This window comes from Mobula hypostoma, chromosome X2 (assembly GCF_963921235.1).
Source record: "Mobula hypostoma chromosome X2, sMobHyp1.1, whole genome shotgun sequence".
Taxonomy (NCBI): domain Eukaryota; kingdom Metazoa; phylum Chordata; class Chondrichthyes; order Myliobatiformes; family Myliobatidae; genus Mobula; species Mobula hypostoma.
In genome coordinates, this window is record NC_086129.1 from 45700092 (window position 1) to 45716869 (window position 16778).

The following is a 16778-nucleotide window of genomic DNA, read 5'->3' on the forward strand; positions in this document are numbered from 1 at the left end:
GAAGTGTTGCCTCACCTGGAAGAGATCTGACGATGACTGGGTGACTGCTTTGCAGAACAACTACGCTCCGTCGGCTAGGAGAAGCGGGATCTCCCAGAGGCCCCCCATTTTAATACCACTTCCAATTCCCATTCCAATATGTCAATCCATGGCCCCTCTACTGTCACGGTGAGTACTCAGCTTGTAGGAACAACATCTTATATTCCATCTGGGTAGCCTCCAACCTGATGGCATGAACATTGATTTCTTGAATTTCCGGTAATGCCCCCCTTCTTCACCATTCCCCATCCCCTTTTCCCTCTCTCACCTTATCTGTTTGCTTGCCCAGCTCTTCCCTCTGGTGCTCCCCACCCTCTTTTCTTTCTTTCATGGCCTTCTGCCCTCTCCTATTAGATTTCCCCTTCTCCAGCCCTGTATCTCCTTCACAATCAACTTCCCAGCTCTTTACTTCATCCCTCCCCCTCCCAGTTTCACCTATCACCTTCTGTTTCTCTCCACCTTTTAAACCTACTCCTTATCTTCTTTTCTCCGGTCCTGCTGAAGGCTCATAGCTCGAAATGTCGACTGTACACTTTTTCATAGGTGCTGCTTGGCTTGCTAAATTCCTCCAGTATTTTGTGTGTGTTGCTTGGATTTCCAGCATCTGCAGATTTTCTCTTGTTGGAGCTCAGAATGGAAGTTAAATAAAATTAAAGGAACAGATGATCAGTAAGTTCAGGGTCTCCACTACAGGCTAAATGGAGATGATCTCCAAAAGTAATCACTGAATTTGTGTTTGGTTTGTCCAGCACAGAGATCACATCATGAGCTCCGAATGGAATTGAAAGAAGTGCAGATAAAACTTTCACTTAATGTGCATATTGATATAATCTTTTCTCTGCTTTCTTTAAACTTTGAACTTCTTTTTCAAATAATTTGCTTTTAACTGAATCAAAACCAGCTTTGAAACAAACGAGAATGGCAGAACTATAGAGACTGGCAATCTGAATGTCAGAGATATGATCCAGTCCACCTCAAATTAGGAAGAGCAACATGCTCATTCAAAGTTTCTGGAATCTAACATTGTACTAATAAATGGAATTACCCTTTCATCACTAAAAAGTCAGTAAAATCACAGAGATTAAATTATTTATTGGAACAGATAAAGGAAATCCTCATGAGTCCATCCATGAGCAATTAGGACTCTTACAGACATGTGAATCACAAGCAAGAACAGACCAGTTGTCCACTAGAACCTGCACCATCATTTAATAAGATCAAAGCTGATCTGATTGTGAGTTAAATTCCATCTGTCCATCGTTAACCTTTCCCACCCTTGTTAGCAAATGTTCAAAGACTCTGCTTCCACTACATTTTGATGAAGCGGGTTCCAAAGATTTATGACCCTCAGAGAGAGAAGACATCATGTTCTATCTGTTGGTGATGCAGCATGATGTTAATGGTTCTTTAACTCTGAATTGCTGCCACTACACCTGTTTAGTTGCACGTATCACCCTATGGGATACTTCATCAAGGAAACAAACTTGGGGTTTGAATTGAATTAATAGCCATCAGCACAGGAAGCAGAAGGATGAACAAAATAGAAATGAGAAAAGAGATCCTGATGTTTTCTATGACTGATTTGTCAACCATTTAGGCTAATAATGGTCATATGAGATAGCTTAGATGGGCATTTTTGTTGGTATGAACAAGTTGGGCTGAAAGGCCTGTTTGCGTGCTCTGTTACTCTCTGAATCTCGAATTTGCCTCTCATTGTCATTTTGTCAATCTTGTTGCTGTTTCCTTCCTTTATTTCTGTATTTATCCCTTTCTAGATTTTTCTATCCCTTGTCTCTTCCCTTTTCTCCCTTTATTTCCTTTTCTTCCCTGACTTTTTCTCCCTTCCCCTCCTTCCTTTCCTCATTTACTGGCCATTCCTCTTCCATACTTTCCACTCTATCCTTTTCCTCTTTCCCTCATTGCAAGGAGCAATGGGAGTGAAATGGTGCAAGACTCATTTCCAGAGACAGGGCTCAACATTCCACATGTTTTCTTCCACAGATCCTATGGAATCAGCGCCTACAGTCTTGGACAGTTTTCAGTCCAGAGAAGTTAAAACCAGGAAAACTATGGAGCTTCCTTGCATTGCTTCAGGTTACCCGAACCCAACAATCCGCTGGCTGAAAGACAACAGGCCCTTGCCAGTAGATAGCAGATGGACCAAACGCATCACAGGCCTGACGATCAACACCTTGCGTGTGGAGGACAGTGGGACTTATATCTGTGAGGTGACAAATACATTTGGCTCTGCAGAGGTCACTGGGATCATTAAAGTGATAGGTAAGTCAATGCTGAGTTCCTATTGGTGTGCACTGAGGTCACAGGTGAATGATTTTTGCTAGAACAAATGCTAGTTTAGTTTTTAAGCCAAGGTTTTAAGAGAAGCTTCAAACCGGAAATTCTTAAATTCCAGTAAAGGATTCACTTCACCTTGTCGTGACTGCATTGGATAAGAAAGCTTTGCTTGCCTCAAAAGGAAAACAGTGTTGCATTGGATGTTGGGATTATGACCATACACATCCCCCAACAAAACCTCATAACTAACCCACACAATGCCGACCAATTGATCTGCAATGACTCTCCTCGTAAGCATGTGGTCAAATCCTTTGTTTACATTCTCTTTCATTATCTCTACTACTACCCTACAACAACAACTTGAGGTCAATTTCTGATATGCCGTTGAGTATAACATTTAGAGTCTTAGAGTCATAGAGTCTTATAGCATAGAAACAGGCCTTTTGGCCCGACTCATCCATGCTGACTGTATTGCCCAGTGAGTTAGCCCCATCTGCCTGCTTTTAGCCCATAGCCCTCTAAACCTCTCCTAGCCATGTAATTACCTAGGTGGCTTTTTTAATGTTGAAAATATGACCATAAGACATAGGAGCAGAATTAGGCTATTTGGCCCATTGAATCTGCTCTGCCACTTCATCATGGCTGATATATTTTCCTTCTCAATCCTATTCTCCTGCATTCTCCCTAATGTGCTCACCTCAATCACTATTTCTGGCAGAAAATTCCAAATGCCACCCTTTGTATGAAGAAGCTACCCCTGATGTCCTTTTCAAATCTCTCACCTCCGCTCCTAAACCTATGCCCTGTTGTTTTTATTAAACCCCTTTCTGAATAAAAGACTGTGTTTTATATGACATCACTTTCACAACCTGCTATTCTACTATTTGCCATTGCTGTTGACTACTCTAGGCTAAGGGGCCCGACAGGTCTTTGTTCAAAGTATCTGTTTCTTCTCTGACAATCTCTCCTCCCTCAGCCATTGAAAATAGTAGTTTCCTCCTTGCCCCTTTCAATTATATTATACAGTCAAAGGGACGGTGGAGGAATTAATTCATTTGAAGTGCTTCTTTCTTGGCTGTAGGAGGCTGACGCACTTCCACTCTTAGCATCATGCTGAGAAGGGCGGATGTTTGGGTGGCCTGAATCCAACAGTTTCTTTCATCTAATGTTTACTTGCCATCCCTCCACTGTCACCTCTTTGCTCCCTGTCTCTCTTTTTAATGGTGTGGTATACTTTGAAAAGCAACTTTTGTGCAAATCATCTGTTTTGGTCTTTGAAGGCAGCAAAGTTGGGACAAGTCAAATATTCCTTCAGTTGTTACCAAGAGCATAGAATAGGCATCTGTAGGGAGAGATGAAAAGGAAGTGTTCGTCCTCTAGGGAAGAATCTTAGAGTACTGCTGCAAAGAAACAGGCCCTTCAGCCCAACTGGAATATACTGACCAAGGTGCACACCCAAGATTGGCCTTTGTGCCCATGTTTTGCGTATTTGGTCATGGCTCTTAAGATGTGGGTGTTTACAGCAGGGGTGAGAGGAATGGGCATTCCTAGGAATAAATGGCAGGAGCTCATTATCATTTTTCACTTGGCATCAGTGAAGGAAGTAGGGAAAAGATCAGTCAGAAGACATTCCACACTATTTGATTTCCCATTACATGAGAGTTAAAAGTGAGCTACAGGAGTCTGAAGACCCACACTCAATATTTTAGGAACAGCTTCTTCCCCACTGCCATCAGATTTCTGATTGGGCAATAAACCCACAAACACTTTCTTACTATTCTTATTTTGCACTATTCCTTTATTTTTTATTGTAACTTAGAGTAATTTGTTCTGCCTGCACTGTACTGCTGCGACAAAACAACAAATTTCACAGCTAATGTCAGCAACGACAAACCTGTTTTTGATTCTGCCAATTGTGGCAGCATTTCAGCTGCTCCTGTGCTGACTGTGCTGCGTGATCCAGCATCACCTGTCACTAAACGGTTCCCGGAATATTAACCAGTAACAACTCTCAGAGAGGAGCTACAATGACACAATGCAATCTATGGAACTTGATTAAAACTTTATAAGCAATGCTGGGCAAATTTAACATATTACAGTATAGGACAAAGAAGTGAGCACTAAATATCATTATTGATACTTTTTTTTGTGTTCGTCCATCATCGACGTCGATGAGAACCTCGACACCATTTGATGGTGTCAAGACTAGCCTGTGATTTGGATTTAAGTGGGGTGAATTGCACAGCGTCAGCCTCACTCTCTCTTCCCAATTCCCATCTGGATCCAGTGGCAAGACAGAGTCAAGACGGCTGGAGATGGAACTAGGCGCAGTGGATGACCAGGACGTCTTCTGTGTCTTGTCCTGCTCTACATGTTCCACGACGCTTGCAGAAACCGCCTTCTTGGCCGTTGGACCTTCCATTGGTCTGGTCCGCTCAATCCGCCAGTCTGTCTCCACATGCTGGGATAGACAACTCCCTATCTCACCGAGGGTTTGAGACCTGTCGGCTAACCTCACCTGGTTTAGCCGGCTTGTCGAAGCCGTTGCCTGGGGTGTGGCCGCTGTCGCATGCAAACAGCTACGGGGAGCCACAGGTGAGAGCTGAGTGCCAGGTGGGGACCAAAGGTGGACAAACCGCCCTGAAAAGGACGCGACATGTTCCCCCACCAGAGGTGCTACCCCTCCCTGACACCCTATACGCCCCCCACTGAGGCCAAACGGCAGTTCTCTGACACCTCCTCTTACTTACCCCTGGAACAGGACCCCATCAGGAAACATCAAACCATTGTCTCCCGTACCATCACTGCCCTTATCAACTCCGGAGACCTTCCATCCTCAGCCACAAAACTCATAATTCCCACACCCCACACTGCTCGGTTTTACCTCCTCCCAAAGATCCACAAGCCTGACTGTCCCAGTAGACCCATAGTTTCTGCCTGCTCCTGTCCCACCAAATTTGTATCTGCCTACCTGGACTCCATTTTGTCACCCATAGTTCAGTCCCTCCCCACCTACATCCAGGATACATCCCATGCCCTCCACCTCTTCAATAACTTCCAGTTCCCCGGTCCCAACCACTTCATTTTCTCTATAGATGTCCAATCTTTATACATCTCCATTCCCCATCAAGAAGGCCTCAAAGCCCTCCGCTACTTTCTGGACAATAGACCTCACCAGTTCCCCACCACCACCACCCTCCTCCGGTTGGCGGAACTGGTACTCACACTTAATAACTTCCCTTTTGGCTCTTCCCACTTTCTTCAGACCAAGGGTGTAGCTATGGGCACTCGCATGGGCCTCAGCTATGCCTACCTCTTCGTTGGTTATGTGGGACAGTCTATGCTCCAAACCTATACTGGTACTGCTCCCCAACTTTTCCTTCGCTGCATCGATGACTACGTTGGTGCTGCTTCCTGCACCCATGCTGAGCTCATCAATTTCATCGACTTTACTTCAAACTTCTACCCAGCCCTCAAATTCACTCAGTCCATCTCGGACACTTCTCTCCCCTTTCTCGATTTCTCGGTCTCCACCTCTGCAGACAGACTGCCCACTGACATCTTCGATAAGCCCACTGACTCTCATAACTACCTCGACTATACCTCTTCCCACCCTTCCACATGCAAAAATGCTATTCCCTATTCCCAGTTCCTCCGTCACCGCTGCATCTGCTCCCAGGATGAGGCTTTCCGTTCCAGGACATCTCAAATGTCCTCTTTCTTTATGGATTGTGGTTTCCCTTCTGCCATCATCAATGATGCCCTCACCTGCATCTCCTCCATTTCCCGCACTTCGGCCCTCACCCCATCCTTCCACCACCACAATAGAGACAGAGTTCCCCTTGTCCTCACCTACCACCCCACTGGCCTCCGGATCCAGCACATTATCCTCCGCAACTTCTGCCACCTTCAACAGGGTCCCACCACTAAGCACATCTTTCCCTCTCCACCCCTCTCCACTTTCCGCAGGGATCGTTCCCCCTGCGACTCCCTGGTCCACACGTCCCTCCCCACAGATCTCCCACCCAGCACTTATCCTTGTAAGCGTAAGTGCTACACCTGTCCCTACATCTCCTCTCTCACCACCATTCAGGGCCCCAAACAGTCCATCCAGGTGAGGCAATACTTCACTTGTGAGTCTGTTGGGGTCACCTATTGCATCCGGTGCTCCCGGTGCGGCCTCCTCTATATCGGTGAAACCCGACGTAGACTGGGGGACTGCTTTGTCAAGCACCTCCGCTTTGTCCACCACAACAGACCGGATCTCCCGGTTGCCACCCACTTCAACTCTGTTTCACATTCCCATCGGATATGTCCGTGCATGGCCTCTCCTACTGCCATGATGAGGCTAAACTCAGGTTGGAGGAGCAACATCTCATATACCGTCTAGGTAGTCTCCAGCCTCTTGGTCGGAATGTTGAATTCTCCAACTTCCGGTAATTCCCTCCCCCCTCCCTTCCCCCATCCCTATTTCACTCTGCCCCCTCCCCCAGCTGCCTATCACCTCCCTCATGGTTCCACCTCCTTCTACTACCCATTGTATTTTCCCCTATTCCTTCTTCACCTTTCTTGCCTGTCCCCTCCCTGCTTCCCCACCCCCACCCCTTTATCTTTCCCCTTACTGGTCTTTCACCTGGAACCTACCAGCCCTCTCCTTCCCACTCTCCCCCCACCTTCTTTATAGGGCCTCTGCCCCTTCCCTCTTCAGTTCTGACAAAGGGCTCCGGCCCGAAACGTTGACTGATCGTTTCCACGGATGCTGCCCGACCTGCAGAGTTCCTCCAGCGTGTTGTGAGTGTTGCTTTGACCCCAGCATCTGCAGAGTATTTTGTGTGTACAGTTCAGCTCACTTCTTGTTCTATCTAGCACTGTGTCATTCATTATCTGAGGCCACCCCGATCAAAATTGGCCAAGACGGCAACAAAGAAAAAGGAGCGACCAGAAACACATCATAAAGTGAACTAGAGACCAATCTGCAAACTGCATCGATTAAACCTTGTCCATCCTCTGATAGCATCAAGTGAAAGAAAGAGCAACCATTGAAACACAGGGACCTTCCTCCAGGAGCAGCAAGTGAGCAGGAGAAAGAGACAGTCATACGCAGACACCTTCCTCCAGGAGCAGCAAGTGAGAGGCCGATAGACAGTGCTTTCTGTTCTCACCTTGATGATTTCACCTTCCTGGACACTTTAATTGATGATAAAGTGGTGGTTGGCACAAGCCCATGAAAGATGGAGAAGAGGAGCCTCACAAAATACTTCATTCCAAGCCTCACAAAACACCCTCAGAGATAGAAAAGCGCCAGATTGCTCAATCAGCTCAGGAGCACACAACCGAAATGTAGATCACAGGCTCCAACAGTAGCAGAAACACATTTGAAGTCAACAGAAGAAGGGAAAGAAGTAGTTTTGTGAATCGTCTAGAGGATATCGTCCTTGGTTGCGTTGTTCGCTGATGCCATCCTCTTCCAGCAGAGGAATCTGATTAACCAACAAATTTATTGGCTAGGGGAGGGGAGTTTTCCCTCCCACCCCTCTACTTATTACCTCTGTCATTACACTGTACTGTAAACACTTTAAACCACATTTTATAATGTTGTTTACATTGTAAATACATGCTGATATTTACACACATTTTATCCTATATCCATACTTTAAGCTAACTTTGTTTATATCAATCTTTATTCTTTATAATTGTTGAATGTTGTTTTTTGTTGCATGTCACACCCTGACCAACACACCACAGCAAATTCCTAATACATGTTAATGTCTGCAGCAGATAAAGTTGATCCTCGGTCCTTTGATATCAGAAATGCAACCTCATTAACAAATTATAGTAATTGTCCCCTCAGACCAGTTTACTTGGACGCTCCAGGTTTGGTGTTACATCAGTAAGGGAACTTGTATGTTTGGATGGGATTTCATTCACACACTGCTTTACTCCTCTTCTCCATCTTTCAGGGGTTAAGAGGTCAACCTCCCACCTTTACTCTGCTGATCCACCAGGAGAGTTGGGAAAACCAGTCAGTGGAGCAGAGTGCAATGTGAGACAGATAAGATAAATTTTTAAAAAATCTTGCTTAATATTTCATGCTGACAAACATGCCCAACTGCTCAGATGTCAGTCCAGGGCACCAGCATCACAGTGAGTAGTCTTGAGCAAACAGATAATCATAAGGCAAGGCTTCAAAATCAGGTGATGCTCTGTGCAACTGCAGTGTGATCTCTTCACATGGAAAACCCACTGCACTGCCTTCTGGACACGTGAGAAAGTGGACATTGCACCCTGGCACCATGGTTACAACTGGGCTGGCATAATAATGGAAGAGATTAATATTGTACTAACTACTTCATATGGGGTATCATAATAGCAAATTAAAGTTGTGAATTGGTATCCGAAACCCATAATGGAACGGTTAACGTATGAAGAGCGTTTGATGGTGCTGGGCCTGTACTCACTGGAGTTTAGAAGAATGGGGGGGAATCTCAATGAAACCTATTGAATATTGAAAGACCAAGATAGAGCGGACATGGAGAAGTTGTTTCCTATAGCGGGGGAGTCTAAGACCAGAGGGAACAGCCTTGGAATAGAAGGACGTCCCTTTAGAGCAGAGATGTGGTGGAATTTATTTAGCCAGAAGTTGGTGAATCTGTGGAATTCATTGCCACAGATGGCTGTGGAGGCCAAGTCATTGCGTATATTTAAAGTGGTGGTTGACAGGCTCTTGATTAGTCAGGGTATCAAAGGTTACATGGAGAAGGCATGAGAATGGGTTTGAGAGGGATAATAAATCAGCTGTGATCGAATGATATTATAGCACCAGCGAGCCTGTTCAATTCCCACCAACGAGTTTGTACATTCTCCTCATGACCACGTGGGTCATAACCAGAGATGTACAGGTTAGAGTTAGTAAGTTGTAAGTTTGCTACGTTGGCACCAGGAGTGTGGCAACACTTTTGCGCTGCCCCAGCACACCCTCAGATTGTGTTGGTCATTAACGCAAACAACACATTTTACTATATGTTTTGATGTGACAAGTAAAGCTAACCTTTATATTTTCAATGGAGACACAAGAGACTGCTAATACTGAAATCTGGAGCAACAATCTTCAGCAGATTCTTTATTGCTCCATTATGGACTACAGTGACCTGGAAGTTAAATTAATGCTGCACTATCCAATGGTCTTGGTTTCTAATCCAGAGCCACACACTTAAATCCCATTACAACAGCTAGGTTGTAATTTCAGTTGAATTAATTAAAAAGAAATCGTTGGTATTAGTGCTGGATTGCCTTAAAGACTCCTCAGGTTCCCTAATACCCTCTTGGGAAAGAGATCAGTCTATTTGAGGTTCTGAATCAATAGGCTGGCCCTGTGAAGTAACCTTGTAATCTGTTCAGTTCAAAATGTAATCGGGGGAGGTAGAGGGGATAGGAATGGAAAATAATTACTACTCTTTCATACCTACAACCCCCAGGTGAATAGAAGGAATTGGTCGTCAGCTGCTCACCTCACATGTCTGAAAGAATTACATTCAAAGGGTGGGTTGATATTTTGGTCATTTGTATGGGATGGGTGTCCACCAATTCATGTGGATATTGGTACAGTGTGCAGTTTTACCTTGGTTGCCCATTGTCAATGGTACTCAGGCTGATGCTGAAAGGCAAGTACTTGGATCTCTTTTGTTGAGACTCAGATAAGGTATTGTTATCTACTATCGGTGTGTGTCCAGGAGTCATCTGAGACTGATGCTGTGATCTCAACCTTCTGCCACAAGCTGTTCATTGACACTGACTCTATAATGGAACATAACCTAGAACATAAACATTCATTGACTGCCTGATAGTAATGCATTTCTATTTGAGATGAATTGAATGGAGACAGTTTTGTGATATACCAAAACAGTCCCTTTGTGCCAAATGACCTCCTGTATGTTCCCTAGGACTTTTTTCCACTATGTTTTATAGTTCATCCAGGCTGAAATTAATTTATCTATTCAGAGAAATTGATAGCTCATTTGGATGCTTGAAATTTATTACCTATACTCGCTATTACAGAGCTACTCCAAGTCAGAAAATACAGTCTTACACCTTTTATTATCTCTTTCTCTTTGGCCTTCTCTTTCAAAGACATATCACTACCATGGACCCTCTTCCCGCAGCAGGCTGGAAGCTTTCTGATTTGTCACAGGACAAGTAGCTAACGTGCCATGTCCTCATTAGCCTAACTTCATCTGGGATTATTGATTGCAAGCTTGTGTCAGAAAATCATGGAGTGCTCTTTTCCTTTTCCAAAGATGGTCTATTCAGCAATTACAAAATCACATTAGTACGATATCACAATACTTAACTATTTACAGTTTCAGTTCATAACATGGTCAACTCTATCCAAAACACACTCGAGCCCTTGTGGCACCTACTGATCCTGGAAATGCCCCATTGTATCTGTGGATGCCGTGCATTCCTTCTCCGGGAAGATGTGGGCATGGATGTAGCTGCAAAAGAGCAGCAGGCAATAGGCTCAGGCTGCTCACCAACTAGAGTTGTGAATGGCCTACTTGGCCAGGTCCCAGGTACAAACTGACCAAGAGATCCCCTGACTAACCCACCTCTTTCCACACCGGGTGACCGAAGTGTGGGATTGAAGTGCAGCCAGAATTTGGGAGCAGCCCCTTCAGGTACTCACATAGAGGCTGTAACTTCTCACACTCCATATATACATGATATGCTATCTCCTCCCAGCAGCAGAAATGAAAGGTAAACCAAGAATCTGTGACACAGTACTGCTCTCTGCAATGCTTTCCACCATAGGTCCCAGTACAAAGGGGGAGGACTCTCACATAAAGAGACCTCCAGTGGACCTCCCTCATTGCAATATGGCCCTTGTGCCATGGCATAACCAGACAGGAGATAAGGGCAAGAAAGTGTTCATTGTGCAGGAACATGATTGCAAAATGGAACAGTGGCTCATGTTGTGCAGGACTGACTCCTGGGAAATATTTTGGGCCTTGGGTCCAATGAGTAGTTCCAGCTGAGCAAGCGTTAGTACAGTCAGGAAAACTCCACTTTCATGAGCCTCTTCAACGTCCACTGCATGGACCACTCAGCAGCATGGTAGCGTAGTGGTTAGCACAATGCTTTATGGTAAAGACGAATCGGGTTCAATTCCTACCGTAGTCAACTGTCCAAACTCTGATGTTGACAGAGTCAGCTGTTTATTCCCCTTCATAGATGCTGCCTGACTTGCAAAGTTCCTCCAGCATTTTGTATGTATTGCTCATAAATGTTTAGTATTAAAAGAAGCTTGTTTTCTATAATTACCATCCCTTTTAAATCCAAGAGTTCTTCTTATTTTGATCTGATTCTTTTTGTTCGTAGTGCCAAACAACTTTTTCCAAGGAGATATTTGAGGGGTAAGGAATGGGTCGGAAATATTTCTCTTCATTAAGCTGGAAGATCTCATGGACACTTGTCGAAAAATGTTCATTATTTTTACTTTTATTTAATTTTACACATTAAGTTGCCATAACTGATAACTCAGTATCCTAAAACATGTATAACTCAGTATCCTAAATCCATGGTGAAAATGGATTCAACAGTAAAACCCTCTTAGTGGTGACTGCAAGTACTTTCTTGACCCAGTCAAGGGTCCCATCCCCCTCTGAGTTGGGATCAGGTCTACTCCAGGACCTAAATGTAGAATCTGGACTGATGCTTCAGTGCCTGAGTATGCACCATCTTCCAAATAAGACATTAAGTTACCTACATATCCAGGTTGATCTAAAAAATTTCTATGCATTTATTTTAGGAGCAGTTCTCCCCAATGTCTTGGCCAGCATCCCTCTCACCACAATGAACAGTGACAAAAGATTTACTGTGATTCATCCCATTTGTCAATTGTGACAGCTTGATATGTTCACGCAGCAGGCCAGGCAGCATTTCTAGGAAGAGGTACAGTCGATGTTTCGGGCCGAGCCCCTTCGTCAGGACTAACGAAGGGTCTCAGCCCGAAACATCGACTGTACCTCTTCCTCGAGATGCTGCCTGGCCTGCTGCGTTCACCAGCAACTTTTATGTGTGTTGCTTGAAATTCCAGAATCTGCAGATTTCCTCGTGATTGTGACGATATGTTCACATTGGCTGCACTAATTACCTGCCTTTACTTGCAAAACTTCGAGGATAAGAGAAGATGCAGTAAAATCCATCCATTGCCAGATATTGGGCTTGCATCATACAGACCTTCTGAACATGGTCAGAGTGTGGAATGAGCTGCCAGCGGAAGTGGTAGATGCAAATTCAATTTCAACATTTAAGAGAGTTTGGGGTAGGCAAATTGATAGGAGGGTATGGAGGGCTAAAGTATATGAGACTAGGCAGAATAAGAGTTTGGCATGGACTTGTTGGGCCAAAGGGCCTGTTTCTGTGCTGTAGTGTTCTATGACTCTATGGCATTCAGTCTACACTTTCAAAGATGATCAATGTGGGGGATTCGTGCTGAACCTATCTATTTGCATTTTACTGTCTCCTCTCACTGTGGCGATTTTCTCCTCTTCTTTCCATGTCACCTTTGCAGATCCACTGAGAGTAACCGTGACTCCAAAAAAGCTGAAAACTGGGATCGGCAGCACAGTCATCCTCTCGTGCAGTGTGATGGGCTCCCCTGAGTATGTCATCAGGTGGTACCGGGACACTGAGCTTGTTGTTCCTGACAGTTACATTTCCATCCGAGGAATCAACAATGAAACCCTCCTTATCACATCTGCGCAGAAGAGTCACTCAGGGGCCTACCAGTGCTTTGCCTCCAGGAAATCCCAGACTGCACAGGACTTTTCCATAATTGTCTTGGAAGGTGAGTGCCACCAATTTCAATCAACTTCCCATTTCCATTCCAACGTGTCGGTTCATGACCTCCTCAACTGTCACAATGAGGCCTCACTCATGTTAGAGGAGCAACACCTCATATCCAACTGATGGCATGAACATCAATTTTTCTAATTTCTGGTAGTTTTTCCACCATTCTGGCTCCCCTCTCAACCCTTCTCCTCCCCTGCCTAACACCTCTCTTGTGTCTTTCCTCCTTTCCTTTCTTCCATGGTCCACTGTCCTCTCCTATCAGACTCCTTTTTGTTCAGCCTTTTATCTTTTCCGTCTATCACCTCCCAGCTTCTTGCTCTTATTTCATACCCACTTCGCCACCTTTCCCTCACCTGGTCTCACTTATCACAGGCCATCTTTGTATTTCTTCCCCTCCCTCCACCTTCTTATTCTGCTTTCTGCCCCTTTACTTTCCAGTCCATTTGAAGGACTGTTTATTCATCTTCGTACAGTAGATTGCTGTCTGACTTACTGAGTTCCTCCAGCATTTCAATAGGTTTCAATAGGTACATTTAATGCATTTAATGTCCGAGAAATGTATACAATATACATCCGGTAATTCTTTTTCTTCACAACCATCCACGAACAACAGAGGAGTGTCACAAAGAATGAATGACGGTTAAATGTTAGAACCCCAAAGCCCCCCCCAGCTCCCCTCCCACACATAAGCAGCAGCAAAGCAACAACCCCCCTCCCCCACCAGCAAAAAAGCACCAGCACCCCTGGCAAGCACTCAAGTGTGTAGCAAAGCAGCAGTAAAGACACAGACTTGCAGTACCCCAAAGACTACTCGTTCACCCGGTAATTCGACATACCACTGGCTCTGTCTCTCTCCCTAATAAGGGAAAAAGAGTTGTCCCCAGTTTCACAGCAAGTGGGAAGACATAACAAAACAACTCGCTGATTTATGGTGTTAAAGGTCTGTTGCGTCGCTTTTTCCGAGCTCTGTGCGCAAAGAACTCGGGTCTCTGGATACACAGCCAGCTCACTGCTTTCGATCTTCCGTCTCCCTCGACGCACCAGGCGGTGGCACGGACCCCGAGTCCACCCACCTTCAGAGTCACGAAAATCCAGCACCCTGAAGGTGCGTTAGACTTCCAGGCCACGTCCTTGGCATATCAAAAAGCAGCCAGTTGTGAGACCGCGAGAGCAGGTCCCATTCCCGCAAAGAACTGAAGTCAGCATGAAACTCCAGGTCAGGGTCTTCAAAAGAACCCTGAAAAGGAAAAAAAGAGACATTAAAAGTAGAAATAGGGCTGTTTCCGAAGATGCAAGCAAAAGAGTCGCCGTTTTAGGTGTATTATTCAAGATTCTGCTCGCCTCTTTTGCTATGCAGTCGTTGATGATGTTGTTGGGATCTTAATGTTATTTTACCAAAAGAGAGTGAACAAGGGGCTGAAGCTAGTGGAGTGTGGATGGGTGATGTGACAGAGGCTGTGGAAAACAGGTGGAGAACAGGGCATCGTGGAGAACAGGGCATCATGAAGAACAAGAGGATGAATTCACTTCATTCTTTAGTGGCCCCAGGAGGAGGAGTTTTGGATTTCTCCTCCACTTCCCAGATATCATGCTCACACCATCTTTCTGTCACCTTAACAGTGACAGAGTTCCTCTTGTCCTTACCTTCCATCCCATGAGCCTCTGCATCCAACACATCATCCTCCACAACTTCCGCCACCTCCAAAGGGATCCCACCACTATACATATGTTTACCTCCTCCCCCCTCTGCTTTCCACAGGGATCACTCCCTCTGTGATTCCCTTGTCCATTCATCCTTCCCTACTAATCTCCCTTCCAGTACTTATCCCTGCAAGCAGCCTAAGTGCTACACTTGCCCATACACCTCCTTCCTCTCCTGCATTCAGGGCCCTAAACAGTCCTTCCTGGTGAGCCAATACTTCACTTGTGAATCTACTGAGGTCGTCCATTATCTATGGGGCTCCCAATGTGGCCTCCTCTACATTGATGAGAATCATCGTAAACTGGGGGACCGCTTCATTGAGCACCTCCGCTTCATCCACCAAAAACAGAACTTCCTGTTGGCCAAACACTTTAATTCCAATTTCCATTCTGACATGTCAGTCTACGACCTCCTCTTGTGCCCTGATGAGGCCACCCTCAAGGTGGAGGAGCAACATCTTATGTTCCATCTGGGTAGTCTCCAACTTGATGGCATGAATATCATTTTCTCCTTTGAATAAATCATCCCCCTCCCCTCCTCTTCTGTTCCCCACCCTGGCCTCTTACCTTTTCTCAACTGCCTATCACCTCCTCCTTCCCTTTCACCTATGGTCCGCTCTCCTCTCTTATCAGATTCCATTCTCCAGCCCTTTATCTTTCCCACCCACCTGGCTTCACCTATCACCTCCGGCTAGCCTCTTTCCCCTCCCCCCTCCTTTTTATTCATGTATCTTCCCCCTTCGTTCCCTGAAGAAAAGTCCAAAAAATTGACTGTTTGTTCATTTCCATAGATGCTCGCTTACCTGCTGATTTCCTCCAGCATTTTGAGTTTCTTGCTTTGGATTTCTAGCATCAACAGAGTTTTTTGTATTTGGATTGGCTCTTTGTTTTATTAACCATATCCCACTAGGGATATGTTAAAGTGTCTCCTTCCCAGGACTTTATGTTGTGAAATAAATTTTGATTTCTCTTAATCATGATGAACGTAAATTAAGTTTTTGTTTATTTCCGTTGAGAAGCTTGGTGTTGGTGACTGGACATTGAATATATTCCATTAAAACAAATTGCTACCTTGGTAGTGAGGTGGGCAGATTCACTCATGATCCCTGAATTAATTCTTTCTCTACTAACTCTCTCTCTTACCATTCCCAGATGGTACGCCTCGGATTATCTCGTCCTTCAGCGAGAAGGTGGTCAATCCGGGTGAGCAGTTTTCTCTGATGTGTGCGGCGAAGGGTGCCCCTCCTCCCACCCTATCCTGGACGTTAGACGATGAGTTGATCCTCAGAGACAGTGGGCACCGGACCAACCAGTACACCATGACAGATGGCACCACCGTCAGCCATATGAACATCACGAGCCCACAGATCAAAGACGGAGGGGTTTACCGCTGTACCGCAAGGAACCTGGTCGGCAGCGCCGAGTACCAAGCGCGAATAAACGTAAGAGGTGCCTGTCTACTTTTCAATATCAGATAGGAATAACTTCTTTTGTTAAGTCCATTGTGTTAACCTTATGTTTTATTCCAATGCACATTTACAGCCTTGTCCTCACCAAGCTGGATCCTTTTTGCAAAAGTCATATTCCCATCATTAATAGTTGCATATTATCTCCCTCTTTCTTTCTGAGCTCTGCCATTCTTTCCACCTTGTCCTTTCTATCCAAGCCCTCTGTACCAACCAACACACTGAACCATGCACACTGGTATCTGATCATGCACCTATCAGAGACAGGCAACTGTGTGGGTTTTGTTCCCTTGAGTGGTACGCTCTGCAGATGCATTGCACCTTTGATGACACAGAAAGACCCCATTTGGTTTGGGTAGATTCATGCTACCCAAATGGTATACCAGGATCATGATCAGAGACCAGTGTCCCTTGTTAAGAGATAGT

At 45.1% G+C, this 16778-nt stretch overlaps 1 protein-coding gene across 1 annotated transcript in view; it reads left to right on the forward strand.

The window, feature by feature from the left end:
- dscaml1 (Down syndrome cell adhesion molecule like 1) overlaps positions 1-16778 on the forward strand; it is a 786587-nt gene that overhangs the window by 457248 nt on the left and 312561 nt on the right. The window contains exons 5-7 of the mRNA XM_063038255.1: positions 2041-2319; positions 12905-13180; positions 16039-16335. Coding sequence (XP_062894325.1) covers positions 2041-2319; positions 12905-13180; positions 16039-16335 — 852 coding nt within the window. The remainder of the gene's footprint in view (positions 1-2040; positions 2320-12904; positions 13181-16038; positions 16336-16778) is intronic.